This window comes from Lissotriton helveticus, chromosome 2_1, assembly GCF_964261635.1.
Source record: "Lissotriton helveticus chromosome 2_1, aLisHel1.1, whole genome shotgun sequence".
In the NCBI taxonomy this organism is placed as follows: domain Eukaryota; kingdom Metazoa; phylum Chordata; class Amphibia; order Caudata; family Salamandridae; genus Lissotriton; species Lissotriton helveticus.
The window spans coordinates 880,446,523-880,468,017 of NC_136059.1; the positions used below are offsets into that span (position 1 = coordinate 880,446,523).

General features: G+C 42.5%; 1 protein-coding gene across 1 annotated transcript in view; it reads left to right on the forward strand.

Moving 5' to 3' along the window:
- Positions 1–21,495, forward strand: part of SLC27A6 (solute carrier family 27 member 6) — a 504,875-nt gene that overhangs the window by 92,738 nt on the left and 390,642 nt on the right. The window contains exon 2 of the mRNA XM_078675611.1: positions 2,571–2,780. Within this exon, the coding sequence (XP_078531737.1) occupies positions 2,571–2,780 (210 nt within the window). The remainder of the gene's footprint in view (positions 1–2,570; positions 2,781–21,495) is intronic.

Consider the following 21,495-nt stretch of genomic DNA (forward strand, 5'->3'; position numbering starts at 1 on the left):
AAGGGGAAACTTTAGGGGTGGGGGTAAGGTAGGCGAAAATATTTTGTGAGGTTTAGTTATGTACGGCACAGGCCAAGGAATATGTCTTGTAAGGTGCACCTGTCTACAATAAAGCTGCCTTTTTCACACTAACAAGCTGGCCTGTGGTCTGTGCTGCACCTCCCCCCTCCGCCCCCCCCACTGGGCTTAGGGGGGGTAAGGCGGTCGACCAGCGGGAGGCCTGCCCCTCCCGGGGGATTTTGGGCCGCGGGTGTAGCCAGAGCCCAATTGGGCTTGTTGTGCTTCACCTGGGCTAGTTTTGGGCTGGGAATTATATAGCCGGACATTTTGTGTCACTAGCCACCATTTCGGTGGTAGTGACACAGCAGCCTGCTGGGTGGGCAGGGGAACGATTTTAGTCCCACGCTCCCTCCCTGTTTTTTAAAGGGGGAGGGAACATCAGATAGTGGTTGGGCTTGGTATAAGAAGTAATTTCTCGTGTTGGGCGGGTTGTTGGGAACGGGTGCACCGGGTGGGGAAGCATATATGTTTTGGTTGTTGCTTGAAGCAGGTGCTGGGGTTTGGTACATGGTTTGTTTGACATTTGGGGGCGTTTTTTCCCTGGGTAATTGTTGGTAGGTCTGTTTACAATTAGTTTATTGGGTGGTGTAGGTCACTCTGAAGGGAAGTAGGAAGGAGAAGTAGCGTAGGTAGATTACATAGATAACTAGGTTAGGAAGGGTTATGAAGTTGCAAGTTTTGGAGGTTTGAAAATGGTCGCAAAAGGGAAACTTTAGGGGAGGGAGTGGGGGTAAGGTAAGCAGAAAATATTTAGTGACGTTTAGTTATGCACGGCACAGGCCAAGGAAAATGTTTTGTAAGGTGCACCTGTCTACAATAAAGCGGCCTTTTTCACACTAACCAGCTGGTCTATGCTGCCCCCCCCCCCCCACCTGTTGGCCCAAGAGGGTAGCTTGGCAGCTGTACCAGCTCTTTTTCACACATACTGTTCTGACTGTGCAGGAGGGTCATGATAGCTTTGCCAATGCAGCGACCGGTGCCCCCCTCGCCCTTGGGGATCTATACCTTGACCACCTCCAAACATCCAGTAATCTCCCCTATAGATCAGGGGTACAGATTTAACAATATACCTATCACAAAAGACAAAAACACAGCCCTACTCCAAGGCATTGAAACAAACCCTATGCCACCCATTAATATGTCCTATCCACCCAAATATGAGGATTTCCTTACCGCTCATTATTACTAAAATATACACATTAAAGCCCATACAACTTTCTAAAGCTTCACATGAATTCTTCTGTATTGTCTAACCTTGAATTATTTACGTTAGAATCATCAAAACTGTGTAACTACTACTAAACTCCTCTACATCACAGCCTGCAACTTCAACTCAAGTGTTTCAAACTCGCACTCCTGTTTTAAAGTAGTAATGAGAAAATGTGCAGCTTTGTCTTTTTCTCTATTTCCTTATTAAATTATGAAATCCAGCAGTAAGTGCGCTCAAACGATCTAGAATTATCACTCTGTAAAAACCTAATAGTTAAAGCATATTATCATTTTGTAAAGAAATTCTGGTCCAAAAACAAAAGACTAGTTTTCATCTTAATTAAAATTTCAAGTACACCTTTTCTATTTAGTATAGATGTTATTTATTTTATTTTTGCTGTGCTGGGGGCTAATGGTGAAGTACTGCATTTTGCATTACTTCCATCTTGCAGCATTGACTTGACAAGTGGTCTTCGTAGAAAAAGTGAAGGTTGTTACAGGCATTGAAAACCAGCATGGTGGCAATGTTGAATTTCCATCTTTGAAGATGTTCTGTGCTGGATCCTTGATGGCAAAACGTAAAAGTCCATGAACAATGGAGAAAGCCATGAGGGAACCCAAGTTTAAACGATTTGCTTTAGGTTGATAACTGATTTTTAGGTGGGCAATGATTCTATGAAATAGAGGCGGAGGTTTCAAAGCCTGACTAAAGTGGGATGTGTTAGGCACAATACTCGCAGTCCGTGCTTAATTCGTAAAAAGAAAATTAAGTGCCAGGGAACTCGTCAGGAGGCCACTGCAGTTTGCACCATCCATTGCTCAGCCGGTGTTGCTGGTGACACATTCCTACAAGTTTAGCACTTCAAACTATTTAAGGCCCCAAAAGCTATATGAATGCTCGGGTGGCAGGTATTGGTAATTTTTAGTGTATATTCAAAAAAAGGTTATGTTCTTCTCTAAATTAAACAAACAGCGTCACCATGTGGCAGACTGTCATAAGGGCCGAGCACCAGAAACCACAGCACAAATTAAGCACTGCTCACAGTGCTTCTTTATGAAACTTTGACTGTGCACTCTAATGTTGCTGAAGGAGTGGCCTTAAAGTCGCAACTTGCCCATTGCATGTTGTAAAGCCACCCTCTGTGTAGGTTCATTTTCTGTGGTTCCTTTCCTATAACATTATTGTCAATTGAAACTTGAAATCTTGCTAAATAGGAAGATATACTTTGACTGCGTAATAGTTGATACAGTTATTGATAATACATTAATCCTTTTTGTATATATCTTTCTTTCTTGAACAGATATGCTTGGAACGCTGAAAGAGATTTTACCCAGCCTTCAAGAAGACAATGTCAGTGTGTGGGTGATGGCAAAGGACTCTACTTTGCCAGGTGTTCGTTCCGTTTTGGAACTTCTTGAAGTTGTCCCAGATGATCCAGTGCCATCTCATCTCAGATTTGTTGATAATATAAAATCCCCTTCTCTTTATATTTTCACTTCAGGAACAACAGGTAGATACATTTTAAAAACGTTTTTGTGTGCAATGGGCGTATTGTTATTTTGACACAAGCAGAAGCCTTGGGAATGCAAATTAGAATGACGACTACAAGCAATGATGATCAACAAACTGGGAACTTCATTTCCTTGTAAAATATCTCTAAGAGAGGCATGTATTTGTCTAAAAGCGTTCATAGCAACAGTGCCTTTTCACATTTGCCTTCGCATTAACATTTGCTGGTACATCTAGTACCCCTTATTTACAGTCATTGAATGCCCTTTCCTTTAGATCAGGACTAAAACATCTCATGCAAATTTATGTGCTCTAGGGGATATCAGCAGTGATTTTAACTGTATTTATATCAGGAGTCTTTGCATCATGATGGTTTACTTCGCATTATAATATTTCGGGTTGTCTTTCTTTTGCTGGTGAGGTAAGTATATTATTTCGGAGAACCAAGTGCATGTAGAGTGGCGAGCTATAGTTAATGGAGTGTGGCGTGTGACATGACGACTGTGTACGGAGGTGACTTACAGTAAATTGAAAGTGGTGCATAAATGATAAATGTATGTTATAACTGTTGGTGTGTAAATCGTAAATGTAAGTTAAAATTGGTGGTTCATAAATTATACATTTAAGGTACAACTATAATTTTAGAATTTCTTACTTTTTTGTAGTTTAGGTTGGACTTTTATTGAAATAATAATAAAGTTTTCCTAACAACCTGTAACCTTTGTTTTTTTAAATTACAATTAATTGTTTTTTATTTTTTTAATTAAAACAATGTTTCAGATCGTAGAGTGGATTATTAGTTGCGCATCGTAAGTTGAGGTTTATAGAGTATAGTGGACTAGAGTGTCGTAGATTGTAGTACCGTGGAGTGACAGATTGGAGAGGCATAGAAAGGGGTAGAGTTGATTAGTGTACACCGGAGTAGTGAGGAATACATTGGCATAGAGTGAAACAGCGTGGAGTGGCATAGAGTGGAGTGGTTCACAGTGGAAATGTGCACAGTGGTGTGGCGAACCATAGAGTGGCAGAGAGTGGAGTGGAGTGGCGTAGAGCGGAATAGCATAGAGTTGCGTAATGTAGACTGTAGCCACCTAGAGTGGAGTGCCATAGAGTGAAACACTGTTGAGTGGAGTGGCATGGAGTGGATTGGCATAAAGTCGAATACAATATGGTGGGGTGTGTAGAGTGTAGTGGTGTACAGTGAAGTGCCATGTGGTAGAGAAGAGTTTAGTGGTGTTTCAGTGTAGTGTTTTAGACTGGAGAGCCATAGAGTTGAGTCGTTTGCTTTACAGTAGAGTGGAGTGGAATAGAGTGGAATACTGTAGAGTGTAGTGACGTAGAGTGGTATACAATTAAGTGAAGTGGCGTAGAGTGAAATACTATATAGTGAATTGCATATTGTGAAGTGGCGTGCAGTGAAGTGGCTTGTGGTAAAGTAGAGCGGCATAGACTGTAGTTGTATAGAGTCGAGTAGCATGTCGTATAATAGATTGTAGTGCCATAATACTGTAGAGTGGAGTGGTGTAGAATGCAATACAGTAGAGTAGAGTGTCATACAGGGTAGTGGTATGTCATAGGTTAGTGTGGAGTGGCATACAATAGAGTGGTGTAGACTGGAGTGTCCTAGAGTAGAGTTGCGTTTTGTACAGTAGAGTGGAGTGCCATAAAGTGGAATGACTTAGATTAGAGCAGTGTAGAGTGGTGTAGAGTGGAGTGGAATAGCGTAGACTAGAGTTGCGTGGAGTGGAGTACAGTGGAATAGCTTGCAGTGGAGTGGCATAGAGAGGAGTGGGATAGCTTACAGTATAGTCACTTAGAGTGCAGTGGCCTAGAATGTAGTGGTGTACAGTGTATTGGCTACAGTGAGGGGTCGTATAGTGGCTTGGGCTAAAGTGGAGTGGGGTGCAGTGAAACAGCATACAGTGGAGAGGCGTAGAGTGGAGTGCCGCGGAGTAGCATACAGTGGAAAAGCATGCAGTGCAGTGGCATTCAGTGGAGTGTCAGAGTGGAATGGCATACAGTGGAATAGCCTGGAGTGGCATAGAGTGGAGTGGCGCAAAGTGGAATACCGTAGAGAGAAGTTGCATACAGTGAAATAAGTAGAGTGGAGTAGAGTGAAACAGCATACAGTGGAGTAGCGTAGAGTGGCATAGAGTAGAATAGCATAGAGAGGAATAGCGTGGCGTGGAGTGGCGTAGAGTAATGTAAAGTGTGGTAGCATAGGGTGGAGTGGTGTTCTGTAAAATAGTGGAGTGGCGTAGAGGAGAGTGTTGTGGCATAGAGTGGAGTCATGTACAGTGGAATAGTGTTGTACGGAGTGGTGCACAGTCAAATAGCTTAGAGTGGACTACAGTGGGGAGGCGTAGAGTGGAATAGTGTAGATAGAGTGGTGTATAATGGTGTGGATTTCAGTGGAATACCGTAGAGTGGAGTGGCGGAGTAGTGTAGAATACAGCTGAATAGTGTATGGTGGAGTACCGTACACTGTAGTGGCGTACAGTGGAGTAGCATGTTGTACAGCGGAATGGTATAGAGTGTAGTGGGGTGTCTGCCTTTTCAAAACTAAAATGCAGCCATGTTGTTTTAACACCCTTTCTGTGTCTGGGTTAAGGCCTCAAATATAGGTAAGTAATAGTTTTATTGTTGTTCCCTACCTATTACCACATTATTAAAGTGTTAATATTGAGAGAAAAGTATTTATATTTTTATGTATATTTTTTAAAAGGTTTATGAACTAACACAAGTATCTAGACAGTAGCACTGTGGTTATATTAAAAAGACAAATAAACTGTAGTAGACTATACAAGTGAAATATAGTGTAGAAATGCTATTTTTTTTAAGTAGTGTAATAATTTTCAGGTGTTACAGCGATACACCATAGCTTTTTGTAAAGAGACAAATATGTACAAAATGTATAATTCACTGTTGTACACTGTTTGTAGGGCAATGTTTTTGAATTTTTTTTACATTCTTTTTATTTCAGTTTTTTTAAGTACCGGAGTACTTTCTAATTAGTACAGCGATACTCTGTAATATTTATTTAAAATATATAGACATTTATAAATACCTACCACTTACCTATATCTAAGGCTCTAACTCAGAACGCTGGCAAAGTATGGGTAAAACATGGCTGCCTTTTACTTTTATAAAAGCCAGCCATTACCCAATCATATACTGCCACGCCATCGAAATGTACCACAGTAGTTTCGTGGAATTTTGCAGAATTTCACGAAACTACAGCAGTATAAAGCAGCCACTGATATCACTAAGATTTAGTGCCAACTAACTTCTAAACGGTTCAGCGTATTTTCATGAATCCCCTAAATTTTCATGAATCTCCTAAAAGGATCCTTTCTACACTAAAATCTATATGCCTGCCAAATTGTGTGAAAACATGTTCAGACAATTTTGCGCTACGTCCGTCTAAAAAGTCCCAACGCGTCCGTCCATTGAAAACGCATCTTGGGACCACCCTTTTTTCTTGCTTCCCCTTGTCGAATCAACACAAAACTTTGCATTGTCTGCCAATGTAGAAAAAGCAATAGGTCTGCAAAGTTTTGTGGAGATTTATTGAACGAGGGCACAGTTATTAGTGAGCAAAAATCTGAGAAATTCCTGCCTCTGGGAATTCTAACTATATTTATACACATACTCTCTCAAAATCATTGTCTTCAGACCAACATTGCACCGAGCAAAGAGGAGAGAAAAAAACAAGCTAAATAAAATAGGCTTTTGGAAAAGCTCAGATTGCAAGGCATACACAATTACCAAGGGCATGGCAGAATTCACCAGTGGAATGGGACAAGGACAAATGATAAACCATTGCATCACCTGCACAAGCAAATTTGTTGCATGAGTTATAAAATGGACATGTCATCCAGAATATAGAGGTACCACAACACGCCAATTAAAAAAACGCATCTTGCAACATATAACAGCAATTAAAAACAATGACAGAAGCTATGCCATGGTGAAACCTATGTAACAAAAAACATCAAAGCAATTTGGAGCAGCTTCATTATTAGGCAATTGACCACATACTGAAACCCAAACAGGGAAAGGAAACTTTACCAAGTAGAGTCCATAGATACAATTGCATTAAAAGCAGGACACCAGGAGAACTCAACATGGATGAAGAGTTGCATAGGCATCTAACACAACAATGTAGTAAACATCTACAAATAAATAGTTAATAACAGATTCCTAAACAGAAAAAAATAGGACAGGGAAGAAGTGGAGTAGACATGGTGTACACAAAAGCCAAAAATAGAGCAGGAATTGCAAAAATAATAACCAATAATGTGCATCCTCATGTCAGAACCAATTGAAATTGCCCACTGAATGGCTGAACATCAGGTGTCACAATTAAAGAAGTGGCAATGTAATTTCACGCACGAAAGACAGCAAATTAAAAAACTAACCAAGAGCCTATTTAACAAGGGGAAACTGCGGAATGAATTGTACAGCTAGTTTTCAGCATGGTTAGAATGAGATCAATTTGGCCATTGGAGGGCGTAATTAAATGACAATAATTAGTAACAAAATGTATAGAATTGATAATTGGTAAATAGTGGACTGAAAAATGTGGGACTGTGACCATTAAGTCTGAGCTATTCAAATCAGCCCTTTACACAGTTGGGCACTCAGAAACATATTGCTCAATACACAACACCACCAAGATAATAAAACATTGAGAAAAGAGGAAATGATGGGAATGGCAATGAGCAACGTGAAATTCACATAGAGCTTGAATGGAACGACAGTGCAACAATAGAAGAGGAAGCAAACCTGATGCATTCCACATTTTCTGAATGGCACAAAGGCAAAATGATTGGCGCAAGTGGCCACATTGTTGAGATAAATGGCCTATGGAATAACTGTGGATACCTTCCAAAGAAACTTGTCAATAAAAATTAATAAATGTAGGCGTTTCACCAGGTTTTTAAAAACTGTCCTCCAAACAATTTGCTTTTATCACGCATCATTTTCGCTGGGTAATAAAACTACAACTAAACTACATGGTCAAGGGGATATGACATAACTTTGTAGTAAAAGAAAAGTCTGTTGTAGCATCCTCTTCAGCTGTGGAGCATGTAACAGACTGCCAAACACGGAGCTCTGGTTTGCACGTATTTATTCTTCAGCATGTAACCGTTGACTAAACGCACTGCGTCACAAACTTTATTAACCATATCCAGCCACACCCAACAGATTACTTAATACTTGTAAGGAGACCAATGAGTACCACTGGAATCCTTGTATGCACAAACAAAGGATATGACATTTCCCCCTTTATTAAATAAAAAGTACAAACAGATAAAAAAAATATATATAATAACTCCTCAATGAGTCATCTAGGTGCTCGCATCAGTCTTCCAGATCTTGTTATACGAGGTAGAGGAGGAACGTTTTCATTTGGCATCCTCTGGAGCAGAGCCAGATGCTTGACTTGGGCACTCAGGTGGACTTGCCTCACTCATGAGTTTTGAGCGGATGAACATCGAGGCAACTGCTTAAAGTGTGACGAGTCTCTGGTTATGGATTTTCTAGATGGGTGGGCTTTTATCATATGTCATTTGCTCTCCACAACTCTTTGTGGTACTGCAGCAAACAGAGCGTCAGTCTTACGTGTCCGCGTTTGCTTGACAAGAACGCAGTCTTTTTTCTTGAAGACCGTTTCGAGCACCTCAGCGCTTATTAGCTTAATCCTTCATTTTGCATTTGTGAGAGGTGTCAATGGCCCATTTCTCAGCAGGGTCTATTGACTGGCTGATGGTCCATTGAGGTATCTTTGTTCCAAGAGCTCTCCCGAACAGCAAGGTGGTAGGACTTTCTCCTATCCTGGATAGAGGAGTGGAACAGTAGGCACGGAGGGCTGGGCGTAGAGCTAACTTGAGGTTGATACCTTCTAGCGCAGCACGCTGAACAAACCCTTTTGAAAGTACTCCTAAATCGTTCAACAACGCCATTTGATCTTGACATTATAGGCCCCACCAGGGCTACTCCACTTGTTGGAGTACTATGTGCCGGGCGCCTGCTTCGATCTGCTGATCTTGCGCTGGCCCGTGTTCCACATGTTTGGAGAGTGAGGGCTGGTGGTCGTTCCTTCGGTTATCTGGCTGCAAAACTCTGGAATTCGCTCCCTCTCACCATGAGAGCAATGCCGAACCATCTGGTATTTCGAAAAGCCTTAAAGACCTGGCTCTTTCCCTCGCAGGTAGTCTAACTGTTGCTGTTCACTGTTCGGTCCTGGGTTCATGGGGTTTCTGGTTGCGCTGGGACGCCTAGTCGCTGAGGCAGCTACACGCATTACAAATCCTAAATAATAATAAATAATAATTTGCCTATAAAAAAAGGTGTAATTTTCTGATGTTTGATGTTCAAACGATTAAGAAAGTCTTTGAACTCTCTGCTATTGAAGGGTGTACCGTTGTCAGATTTGAGAATGGAAGGAACCCTGCATGCTGCGAACATTTCATCAAGCCTCTCGAAGGCTTTGTTATGTGTGGTTGATGATAAGGAGGGCCACTGGAATTATGCAAATAAGGCTGCTGCGATTTTTGCATTATTGTAGATTTGCCACATAATCCATCATCTGCTGCATAAACTGCAGATTTAAAAAAAAAAGTGGTTTCTAGCTCAAATGGTTCAAAAGTCAGTAAAAATGCAGCGACATGTGTTGCAGCGCAATGGAAGGCCCTTTACAAAGGTGGACTGCTCATCTTTCTGTAGCTTATTGCTATATTTGGGTGTTGAACTGCTACTAATACAGTGCAACTAATGACCAGACAGTGTTAACAAGTTTAAAAATGACTAAATAATGAAGTAATAATATTACAAAATGTGGCACATATTGCTGCATAATTTACCTTTTCTTGCCATATAATTTACTCAACCCTATCGCATAATTTGACCCTGCCATGCCGCGTGTCCCGTGGCCCTGATTGTCTTCCACTAGATAATTCATCGAAAACTACCATGAGATGATGTCCATTATTGAGGAGTCCGAAGAAGTCCACTGCAATCCTCTCCCAGGTCTGCCTAGGGAGATCAGACTTATTTAGTGGGTTTTGAGTCATTTTGGGAGACCGATAGCTGCACAGATGACAAGCTTTCAGTTCCTTTTTAATACGCTCATCAGGGCACGGATACCACACTCGATCCCTGTGGGCTTTCTTAATGGTGGCAATGCCACCATGTCCTTCGTACACCATTTCAATAACTTGTTGCCTCTGGCTTTCAGGGATACCTATTCTGCCACTTCTTAGTATGACAACATCATGTGTAACAGAAAGTTCTTCCAGAATATTTTGAATTTCTGGTAATCCACATCATCTGTAAGAGGTTGAATGTGTTTCTCCATGACTGCATTGCAAAGATTTCTTTAAGCTTGAGCGTGTCTTTGTCAGTACTAATAGCTGTCAGAATCTGTTCAATAGAAAGAGCTGCAGGAATACTTGAATTTGCTATGACCTTGATGTAGGCTTCTGCTGCTTTGGATGTTGTTCTACTACACTGTGGTGGCACTCATGAAAAATTGTCTGTAGGGTTTGATCCTTCCCTGATTTATGCCAAATAGTGTAATCATACTCCTGCTGATGCAACCTCAACCTTTCGACGCGAGGGGGCATCTTGGCTTTAAAAAAATGTTGAGCAACACCTGATGATCCGTGATCAGGGTGAAATGCTTTCCGTACAGAAACACATGGAAGTGTTCACTCATCCATATTATAGCTAAGCTTTCTTTCTAATGTTGAGAACAAGCACGTTTGGTCTGAGAGACTCTGGCTAGCATAGGACACAGTGTGATTCCGATCATCGGCCTGCCCATTGTGTTGAGCAAAAATTGTGTCCAACCCCAACGAGCTGCATCTACCACAATCTCTGTATGCAATTTAGGATCAAAGTAAACCATTTCAGGTGACTTTTCATTTGCGTGTTTTATTTCCTTGAAACTTCGGTCACATTCAGATGACCATTCAAACGGAACATCTCGCTTTGTAAGTTCTTAGTGGGGCATTCACATTGGCAAAATCGCGACTATATCTGAGCATTAGCTTGCCATGCCGAAGAAGGATCTCCGCATGGTCACATCAGGGCAAGTAGACGACAATGCTTGTATCTTTTCGATGTCAGAAGTCATTCCCTCTTCAGAAAAAATATGACCACAGAATTTAATGCTGTTTATGTGATACTCACACTTCTCTGTTTTAAGGTGAGACCTGCATCAGCAAGCTGGTGGCATACTTGTGTGGGTGCTTTATCATGTTCCTTTCACCACCGTAGTTAAAAGCATCTTAGAAGATTTGCGCAGATGATGACACACCAAAACTGAGTCTTTTATATCTGAACAAACCAACATGAGTTGAAAAAGTAGCATTGTACCAGTTTTCTTAAAATTCAAATTGATGGTAGCCTTTGATCAAGTCTAAGCGATAGAAAATGTTGGCACCCTTCAGTTGCGTGGTCGTGTCAGCAATGTGTGGACGTGAATGTCTTTCTCTTTAGATTGCTTTGTTGGCCTGTCGCATATTAACACAAATGCGCACTGAACTTTCACTCACTTCTTGACACCACCACAACCGGTTAAACCTTCTGCGGTGGACTAGTAGAGCGCACAATTGTGTCATGCTATAACAGCGTTTCTAGTTATTTCTCAACCGCTTCCTGTAAGTGAAAAGCAATTCAGCTGTGTCACTGTACAACAGAGTGAATGTCTTTATTAATGTGAAGCTGCAGCTGCATTGTCTTAAGTTTCCCAAGTCCATGAAACAATGTTGGGATATTGACTCACTATTTCAGAATGTGCATTCGTGTTGTAGCTGATAGATATCAGTCCCATGTCAGTAGCAGTATCGAAACTTAATAAGCACGCATTCAAAAACGTACCTTGGAGAACATTAATTGGTGTTTGTACTGTCATTTTCTTGTGCCGCATGATTGCTACAAAGAATCCTTGACTCTTCAAGGGAATAGAAGCTGCCTAGGTGTACACCTTTGTTTTCAACAGTGTGAGACGTGGTATCGGAGATAGTTCTCTGTGCTTTTCTGCCTTCATGTTCATCGAGGCACCACGGTCTATAATTAAAAGTTGTAGGGCAACCACTCACCATGAGCGTGATTTTAGGACAATGCCCAAATGATCTTTGTTGCTTCATTTGGCCATTCTCTTTAGATTTATGTTTTTCTTTGCAAACTGCCAATCCTACATGCGCACAGCGGTCTGTGACTGACATCGCACATCCTTACTGTTACTCGATGATGAGGTTAACAAGCCTTTATAAGACTTTGTTTTGTTTCCACTTGCCTTAGACGATGTTGCTGTTTGAGCTTGTGGGAGTGGCTAGAGTACTTCTGTAACTTACTGGTATTCATCTTCTCCTCTCTCTGTGATGCACTTGGTTCTCCTTTGCCTTGAAAACCTTTAGGAAATGTTTTTCTTTTCTGCACCCGTTGAATATCTTTCCAATTGTGGGACATTTACCTTCATGTGGAAAGGAGAATCCTTGGCGGAAACACAATTTATTTTATTTCAGAGACATCACTCTATCGGCTTCTGCCTTGTGTTTCGGCTTACTATTCATACTTAATGCTGATTCATTTTGGATTGTTCCAGCTTCCATATCAGCAGCCTGTCGATCAGTATGCTCCTCTGCTCTTCCAGCCATGAGCACTTTCTGCAAACTGAGCATTTCTCGCAGTATGTGTCGTCTGAATGAATCGGAGAGGCAGCCATCAATATATCTTAAGATGCATGGCTTCTTCATCATTGAACTCCCTGAACTTGCAGTGCATTATATTGTGTAAACATATTTTATTGAAGGTTTTTGTAGTCCATACTATCCAGTTCAAACGTGAACACAAGCGGTTGTGATACTTTGCACATGTCAAACATTTGTATTCCTAAATAAGTCGATTGAACATCCTCAAACTTACTACAACACCACCACCCGCCTTTCCATTCCTGTTCCTTTTGAGTTGTTCCTACTTTAAATGTGTATGAACTTTCTCTCATCCGGTAGCCATGTCCTTGACTGAATAATGGTAGTTGTGTGCTGAATATGTAGGAGAGGGGGCTGGCAGAGCATTGGGAAAAGTACAAGGAGTTAGCCCGGGGCAATCAGCCAGCCTCGGTGGGCACTTGTTCTCATTGCCATTAGGGGGTCCTAGTCTGCAACGTCCCCGGCGATGACCCCTCCCACTTACAGGGCTTTATGAGCGTATCAAGTCTCTCAAAGAAACTCAACCATCATTTCACCAGTGTGCTGCCTTGCTTAGTTAAAGGTACCTTTCATAGTCTATATTTGTCATTGCATTGAACTTGGTTTCGAACATTTTCTTGATTTAGATGGTATGATACTTCATCAGCTTGTTATATTGTCTTTATCACTTCTTTTACTCCGTGACCTACTAGGTTATTTAAGTATTTGATGATCTTTTTGTGATTGGCTTCTTCTGTAGCATCTATGAAGTCATCAAATGTTTAGATTCAAGCAGTCCATTTGGTACCAATATTCTGCTCTTTGGAGGTACCAAATGGAGGCGGTGGTTTTAGGAACACGGAGGCATTGTATTTTGTGCTGTTTCCTACTGACCCTGAGAGTATATGTTGTTCAGACACCATTTGGACTTCAGCACCTCTGCAAGCATCAACCTGTTCACCAGTACTCAGGTTGTCACGCCTGAGATGAGGTGGACGGGCGATATCTTCCTTCTTCACTGCGAGTATTGGTTTTGCTTCTTGCATGTGTTCTTCACTGCTCTCCGCTTTATGCATTGTCCCTGGCCGTTACTGTCTTTAGCCTTTCTGCTTTGTATCGATGCTGGCTCTGTGTTATACTGTGGCACAGTATCTCTTCTTTTGGCCTTACCAGTAGATTTTTGGCTGGCTTATTGATTGTGCTCCTCCGTAGGGCCTTTACCTTCTTCAAAGGCCTCTCAAAAGCTGGAGTTGTGCTTTGACTCCATATTCGCCAACTGTAGATCTCTTCTCAGGCGCATTTGGCATGCACGAGCAGTTTGCTCTCCCTGAGAGTTAGCTGTGGTACAGCAACCTTGTATCCTAGGCGTTATGCATCCCCCTATCTAGTTGCCAGTTGAAGCGTCCTCCCCAGCCTGGGAGCATGTAAGAGACTACACCACACATGGAGCTCTGGTTTGCACATCCTTCTTCTTCAGGATGCAACTGTTAACTGAACGCAATGCATCACAATCTTTATTAACCACACCCAGTCACACCCAACACATTACTTCATACTTGTAGGGAGTCCGACAAGGACCACTTAAGGCCTTGTATGCACAAACACAAGATACGAAAACTGTGTGACAGATCTATGGTTAATTATGCTGTGATCAAAGCCAGGGCAGGCCAAAACGTGTCAGGGGAAGCTATGGTCCTTGCACTGTATTACTTGCTGAAATAAAGAATCAACCACAACAAATCAGTGTGGTTCAGTGTTTGTCTGAAATCAATATTTGGAGTGACTTTAAAGAGGGACAGCTCTCTCACCGTAACCTAAAACCCCCCAGTAAGAGTACTTCAGCCAGCTCCTACACCTTATTCCTTTTGTTCCATTGGTTGGGATCTGATTTATTTTGAAAAGTACATCGTGGTTTCTGTAAGTTAACTTTTTTTCCTTACCCCCATCCATTTTAATCTGAGGTTCTATGATAACTACTCTCTTCTACCTATACCTCCTCCTTCTGGTATGAAGTCATGCTTCCTATATCAGTGTTTTTTTTGTCTGTGTTTTAAGCATGAGAATCCCTCGTTTTTGCCAGACCTGCAATAGCAGACATTTTATGTGGTTCTGAAGCATAAGAGTTAATCTAAGCCTTGTGTCAAGTTCTGGGTAAAACAATGGTTCCTCTATTAGTCCTTCCTTGACTTTGAGGAAAGAGGAGCTACTTTCAGCTGCAATGTTGCCTGCCAGAGCTGCAATCCGTGCAAAGTTAGAGCGTGTTCCTGAAGGAAATAACAATTTTCAGGAGAACAGGTTCACAATGAATAGAAAACCTCATGAAAAGTAGTGGTTATCAACAAAGACAGTTTAGGTCAAATGCTTCACATAAATTAAAAGGAATCCGGTCCTGTTCTGTTCAGGCTGAAGAGCTGGAATGCAGAATCCTGAAGTGAGAAAATTGCATAGATCGCACCGGGATAAAAAAATACAGCACTAACAGGCAAAGGACCCACTGGCATACATCTAGTGAAAGCGTTTGTGACAAACTGCTTGAACGAATTCAGGATTTTAAATAGCAAAAAGGAATGCAATGCACAAAACCGCAAATAGGAAATATTTGGCAGCCATCTTGGGTTGTTTTAAAAAGGATAGCCGCCAAAAAGAATTGGTGTGGCTAACAACTGGATGTTCCGCAAAGATGAAAGATACACAAGTTGTTACCCATGCTGCTGCCACACGTGTTCTATTGCCACACGTGTTCTATGGCATATTCTGCATTGACAAGCATGGCGCCACCACACTTGCAGTCTCAGCGATGGCCATACTCTGTTTTGCCCCGGCTAGAGACGTGCTTGCTCTATATTGAGCCATATAAACCCTTTTCATCTACCACTGCTGCACACCCATTTGGCCCCTAAGAAGCATCCCCTCCAGAGGTTATCCAACACGAGCTGCCCCCGCACTGTGGACCATCAAGAGATCAACGGTGAGAAGACTGGGACTGCCTTGACTGGTGTTGAGACACACATGGCAACGGACAAAGGTCCTAAAATCCGTAAGGTGATTGTACACTTCTATTGGCACAAAACTGTCAGGATTGATAAGAGTATACTTGCTTTCACAAACTTTGATTTCAGTTGTTTGTGGTGCCAGCTGCCTTGAATAAAATCCCTGAATAGAAATGAAACCACAGCCTTATCAGGTTCAGTCCTTTTTGAGAAGACCGATTAATTGCTAAGATTCTCAATTCCACTGGCAAAAAAACTCAACCACATTCATCTCATCACGTGTTCAAAGCCAGTGCACTCATTATCTTGGCTGCATTTGGTGACAAAAGGTCAGATTGCTTGGCTGACTTAAACCTGATTTCCCTCAACAGAAGTGGATGGACTCTCGGCCTACCATCAGTTGTGGTAGGACCTAAGTCACATGCACACAGCTGACAGAGGAATTAATCTGGCATAACTTCTCCTACTTTTCCCTTTCCATCTCCACGTCCCCTCATTCAGTTATACTATAGGTGTTGTGTTATTCCTTCCTTTTATTTGGAGTTTTATATTGCATGATTTGACCCGACGGTCTCGGAGCGCTTTACATGAGCACCAGTTGCGATACACAAGGACACATGGAGTTCTTGAGGTTGTGGTCTTCTGTGTTCAGGTCCTTTATCTTGGCCCCTGAAATATGTGTAGGACCCAGGAACATCTTGTATTTCCACTTGAGCTATGACTTTGGTCTGTAGTTGGCCTTTGCCACTGGAGATTGTATATTTCTGTAGTAGTAAGCAGTTAAGATGCAGGATGCTTATGCTTGTCTTCACTATCAGATATCAGTTATCGCTGATACATTTAAGATTCACATCATTTCATTCCCTCGGATTTTCATGTGTGCATCACTATTTCGGAATTGAAGACGTATTCATGACACTTCAAGTCATTTTTTGCCTCCTTGATGGGCACAGTGATATTGCTTTCAGTTGTGCCATTTGATAAGAAGTGATGTCCCATGGACATTTTCCCAAAGAATGTCACCCACATCTACCTGGGACTTATCACAGTTAGTTGTACATACTAAGCTTGCTGGAGGCACCTTAACTGTTGTGCGCACTTTGTTGTTCCCAACCCTGAGCCTTCCATTATCTTCAGCAGTGCAAGGAGGGATGTTTATGCATCACCTTTTTCATACATCTTTAATCATAGTGAATTGGTTCCTAAAGACCGTAGTTAATTGATGTCTAGTTTGCCAAATTGTTGGAAGCCACCAGAAGGAGGTGTGCTCAGACCCAATATAAGAATGAATGGCTGAGATGCTGCCACTGTGTCCTTGCTGAAAATATCAGTCATTTAAAGTTTGGATTGGACTGTGTTTTTCCTTTGTTTCTGGCCTGCATAAGTGGGAATATGACTGAAATCATGTTCATCCTATGTTGTCACTTTTGTGTGCACTATTAAATAGTCAGATTACTTATTTTCCTTACAAATTGTTGTTGGTCTTATTTTTAAGAGCTCCTAAAACATTCCCTTATGTTCTGAATCGTCAGCTTGGAGTAGGCTTTCATTTGGAAATCTGTGTTATTTTAATAGTGGGCTTGTGTTTACCTTATATTGATGGTATGCTTTCAGGTGGTTGTTAGCTCCCTGGGAGGATCTTCGAGCTGCATGCTCTTTCAGCTTGCATAGTCAGTCACACAGATGAGGTGGCTCGCTGAACTTCCTTCCAATTGACCAAGGTTCTATGAGCATTCGATATTAGCAAGATTTGCCTTTTTTCTGAAATTTTCCATTGATGCAGAAAAGACCGTCCGTTTCTTGGTTAGTCAATGATCTCTAAAAGTGTAGCTTCATGAGACAAAGGACGTACGCTGCTTAGACGGACTTCACTTGAGGAGCAGACGTCATTTGACCTTTGGATGAACCTCCGTATGCTGCAGTGTTACGCATCTGTTTATCTCCTTCCGCCAGATGGCCTCCATAGGCACATGGTGAGATCAAAGGTGACATCCTTGAGCTTTCAAAGTCGGCTCACCTTGGAGGTTTTATGCATGGTATCCTATTGTAGACACTTTGCCATAGAAGTGCACTCAGGGTTAAGGTGCTAAGTGCCAAAGCACTACAAAGATGATTAGGCTATGTGTCAATTAGCTGCCTAACCCCTATTTATGTCTCATGCTTTTCATGTTTTTTGGTCTGGATGAAGGGGAACCGGACTGCCACTAAGCACAAGTTCCTGTAGTGGCTCTAGTAGTGGTGAGTCTTTCTTCTTCCACCCGGTACTGCCCTCAACCATGTCTGCATGCATCTCTGAGTAGAGATACAAGGAAAGGTTCTGAGGTTTGAGAAGCTCGCAGGCCCACCAGAGAAGCCATGCACGCGAGCATGCATGGGTCTAGAGTACCTATGCAGTTTTTACATCTTTGCCTTGCAAGAGATGCTTGAGGCCCATGGCTTTTTGACAGCACATCTGGAAGGAAAAAGCTGCAGAAGAGGGTAGGAGATGTATAGGTAGGAGAGAGAGAGAATTAGTTATTGTAACACTTGATTTTGTTTTTGAAGCTTACATTGGCTGTTTCATGCCAGAATGCATACTCGCAGTTTCTAAGTGAGCCTTGATTCACAATTGAATGCCATTGAAACTTGATTGCATTTTAGTTTGGTTCATTATAGTGCTTCAATATATTATAATTGCTGCAAGTTACAACAAATTGAGTTTTTTGTACTGTACATCTATTTAAAAAGCCTGGTAATGCTTTTTAAGATGTGACACTTAGAAGTAATACTTCCTTAAGTGACATGTTCGAATTCTTCATTCTATTGTAATATATGACGTAGTTGAAATAGTTTGCCATTTTTGTAAACTTTCGTGCTAGCAGGGAATCACTTCACTCTACTCTGAAGTTCCCTCTATTCGACGTCTCTAGCTATTCATATCTCCTAGGCCAAATCCAAATTGGAAACGCACTTTAAACCTTAATAGAAAGATGTAATACATGTTTGTTTTTTTTTAACATCTTTTTATTGACAAAAAGAAAAAATATACAACATCAGGCGAGGTAACAGCTTCCACATTAAACGAATCAAACATCGCTCGTACAAAATTTGTAAATACAATATATGCTTTAGGGGATCATGGGAATCATGGGGATTCCTGTACTTCCGCTACCGACCGTCGCGCCGGGGGCGTGCAGATCTCACCACAATGGCTGTTCCATGCCCCCCGGACAACCCCTGGCCACATAGACAGATTTATCTATAAACATGCACCAATCCAAGTCCTCCGCCAATTTTGAAACCCGGGGTGGTTGGCTGGCTCCCCACAGCTGAGCAATATTCAGTTTAGCTATCATACATGACAGTGTCACCCATTGCTTATGATACACGTTCAGGTCTATGGGTTCCCACACATTCAGTATACACCTCCGGGCCTCTAGTCGCACCTCCTTCCGCAAGGCTTCTCTCATCTCATCATGAATCTTCGTCCAGTATTCCTGTATTTCCATGCATGAAGGTGCCTAACTCTCCGCACCTCCTCCGGCACTCGCCACTCTCCACTCGCCCCATACGCACCAATCTAGGTCCTGTAACATACGACCTGTGCAGGATTTTTCATTGCACCAATCCAAGTCTCATCTGAATCGCCACCACCTTCGGGGAAGAGAGCGCCTCCATCCAGTCTTCGTCGTCTAGGTCTATGCCATTTACACTCCACTGTGTTCTGAGCAGTCCCAAGGGGCTCTCCATGTGATTAACTTGCTTTTTATATATTAAAGAGATAGTTTTCTCGAGGAGGTGCCCATCTAATACTCTGTCCTCGAAGAGAAGAGGCCTCCGGAAGCGCGGCACCTCTAGGTATGTGAGTGTGTAGAGCATGTCTAATCTGGATGTATCGGTAGTGCTCATTATCGTGTAGGCCATACTGTTGCCTGAGGGATTCAAAGGTATGCATTTTATCCCCTCCCCAGACATTCTTGATATGAGAGATTCCAATGAGATCCCATTTGTCAAACCCCTTAGATTTCCACAAGCTCCCGAGTTTCTCCGAGTTCCACAGGGGGGTGGCCAAGGTCAGTTTCCCTTCCCAGGCAAGTTGTCTAGTCGCAGCATGCCACGCGTGAACTGCGTGTGCCATTGGGCCTGTCAGCGGAAACCGCCTGGGCCTGGCGTATAGCGCCCTTGTAATATCCCCACCTGGTGCCTGCCCACGATCCATGGCGTATCCTGGGTCTCCAGGCGGCCCAAACACAACATGGTTCACCGCTGCAAGCTGTGATGCCCAGTAGTACTTTCTTAGGTCCGGTAGTCCAATCCCACCATCGTAACATGGGAGAGTGAGCTTGTCCAACACTATACGAGGTCTCCCTCCCATAGAAGCTTCCTCTGAAGGGCCTCTATTTGCTTGAAATAGTATAAAGGTACCGGGTCCACCGTGTTCTGAAGTGCGTACAAAAATCGGGGAAGTGCCATCATCTTAAACAGCACCGCCCCACCCGGTAAGGATAGCGGAAGAGCCTTCCAGAGCTCCACGTCTTTTTTTTAAACCGGTTCAAGGGAGGACTCAAATTACTGGCATAATGTAGCTTTGGGTCCAGCGTGACGTAGACACCAAGGTATTTAAACCCAACTGGCTCTACCTGTATCGGGCATGACTGCGGGATTACCTTTGGCTCGCCCACGAAGACAGAGTACAGATTTCGACCAGTTTATAGCGAATTCGGAGTACCTACCGAAAATGGCAGGTATGTCCATATAACCGCACAAAGACGCCCTAGGATGGGTAAGATATAGCAGGATATCATCGGCATATAGCGAAATTTTATCTTCCCACTCCGGCGTCCACCGCAAGCCTCGTACTGACCGATCCCACCGGACCATGCTGGCAGAGGTTCCAATGCAAGAGCGAAGAGAAGCGGGGACAAAGGGCACCCCTGTCTCAAGATGTAATACATTTAAGCCCGCTGACCAATTGTGGTCTGCTTGTCTAGCTTAGTTAACCCAATTATTTCTACCTTGACAACTACAGCTCTGACTGAGACCAGAATATGAAAACAGGGGAGGTTATTTATAGCAGGAAGCGTAACATTGGTATGGATGGTGACATAGGGTAGGGTGCCACAGAGGAGCTTAGCAGCTGGTACATAACACAACAAGCGAGTTTGTGGAATTGTAAAGCGCATGCTCATCCCTGAGGAGGCTCTTGGCACTATTGTCAGCTAGCAGATGTATATGCATACCCAACTCGGTGGTAACAGAAAATGTGCTTCATATGATGGTGTTGTCTTGTGCAAACATACATACCCTCCAGTGCATCAGTGCTGACAACCCAGCCTCATTTTTCTACCTACCCTTTTTACATACAGACTCAAAATTTAGCAATGTCCACTTTGACATCTCATAGCTCTTTTTGATTAGACAACGCAGGTACTTCAAGATCCAATCAATGCCTTTAGGCTTCCAAGGCATTTTTACTTCATGCCTACACGGCAACCGTGCTGTGCTGCAAGGGGTTTTGTTTATAATTCAGTGTGCTTACAAATTGAGTAAGTCTCCTATGCAATCTTTTGATTGCTTGAACTTCAGTAGGTTTCCCTTCCTTTCTTGTTTTAGCTCCTCCATGGGGCTTGGACCAAAACATGTGTTCTTCCTCCTCTTTTTGCAATGCACTTTTCATATGGGTGCTTTACTACTTTTGACAAAAACATGCAGCTCCTTATTTATGTTGCTTTCACCCCATCTGCCATTGCCATTAACACTTTACTTACCCACAACTGTACTACTTTACTCCACTCTACTCTACATCATTCTACATTACTCCACTCTACATCATTCCACTCTAGGTCACTATTCTCTACTCCAGGCCTCCACTCTATGCCACACAACTCCACTCTATGCCACTCCACTGTACTCTACGCCACACCACTCCACTCTACGCCACACCACCCCACTCTATACAACCCCACTATATGCCACATTATGCTACTGTATGCCACTCAATCTACGTGACTCCGTTCCACTCTGCTCTACTCCACTGCACACCCCT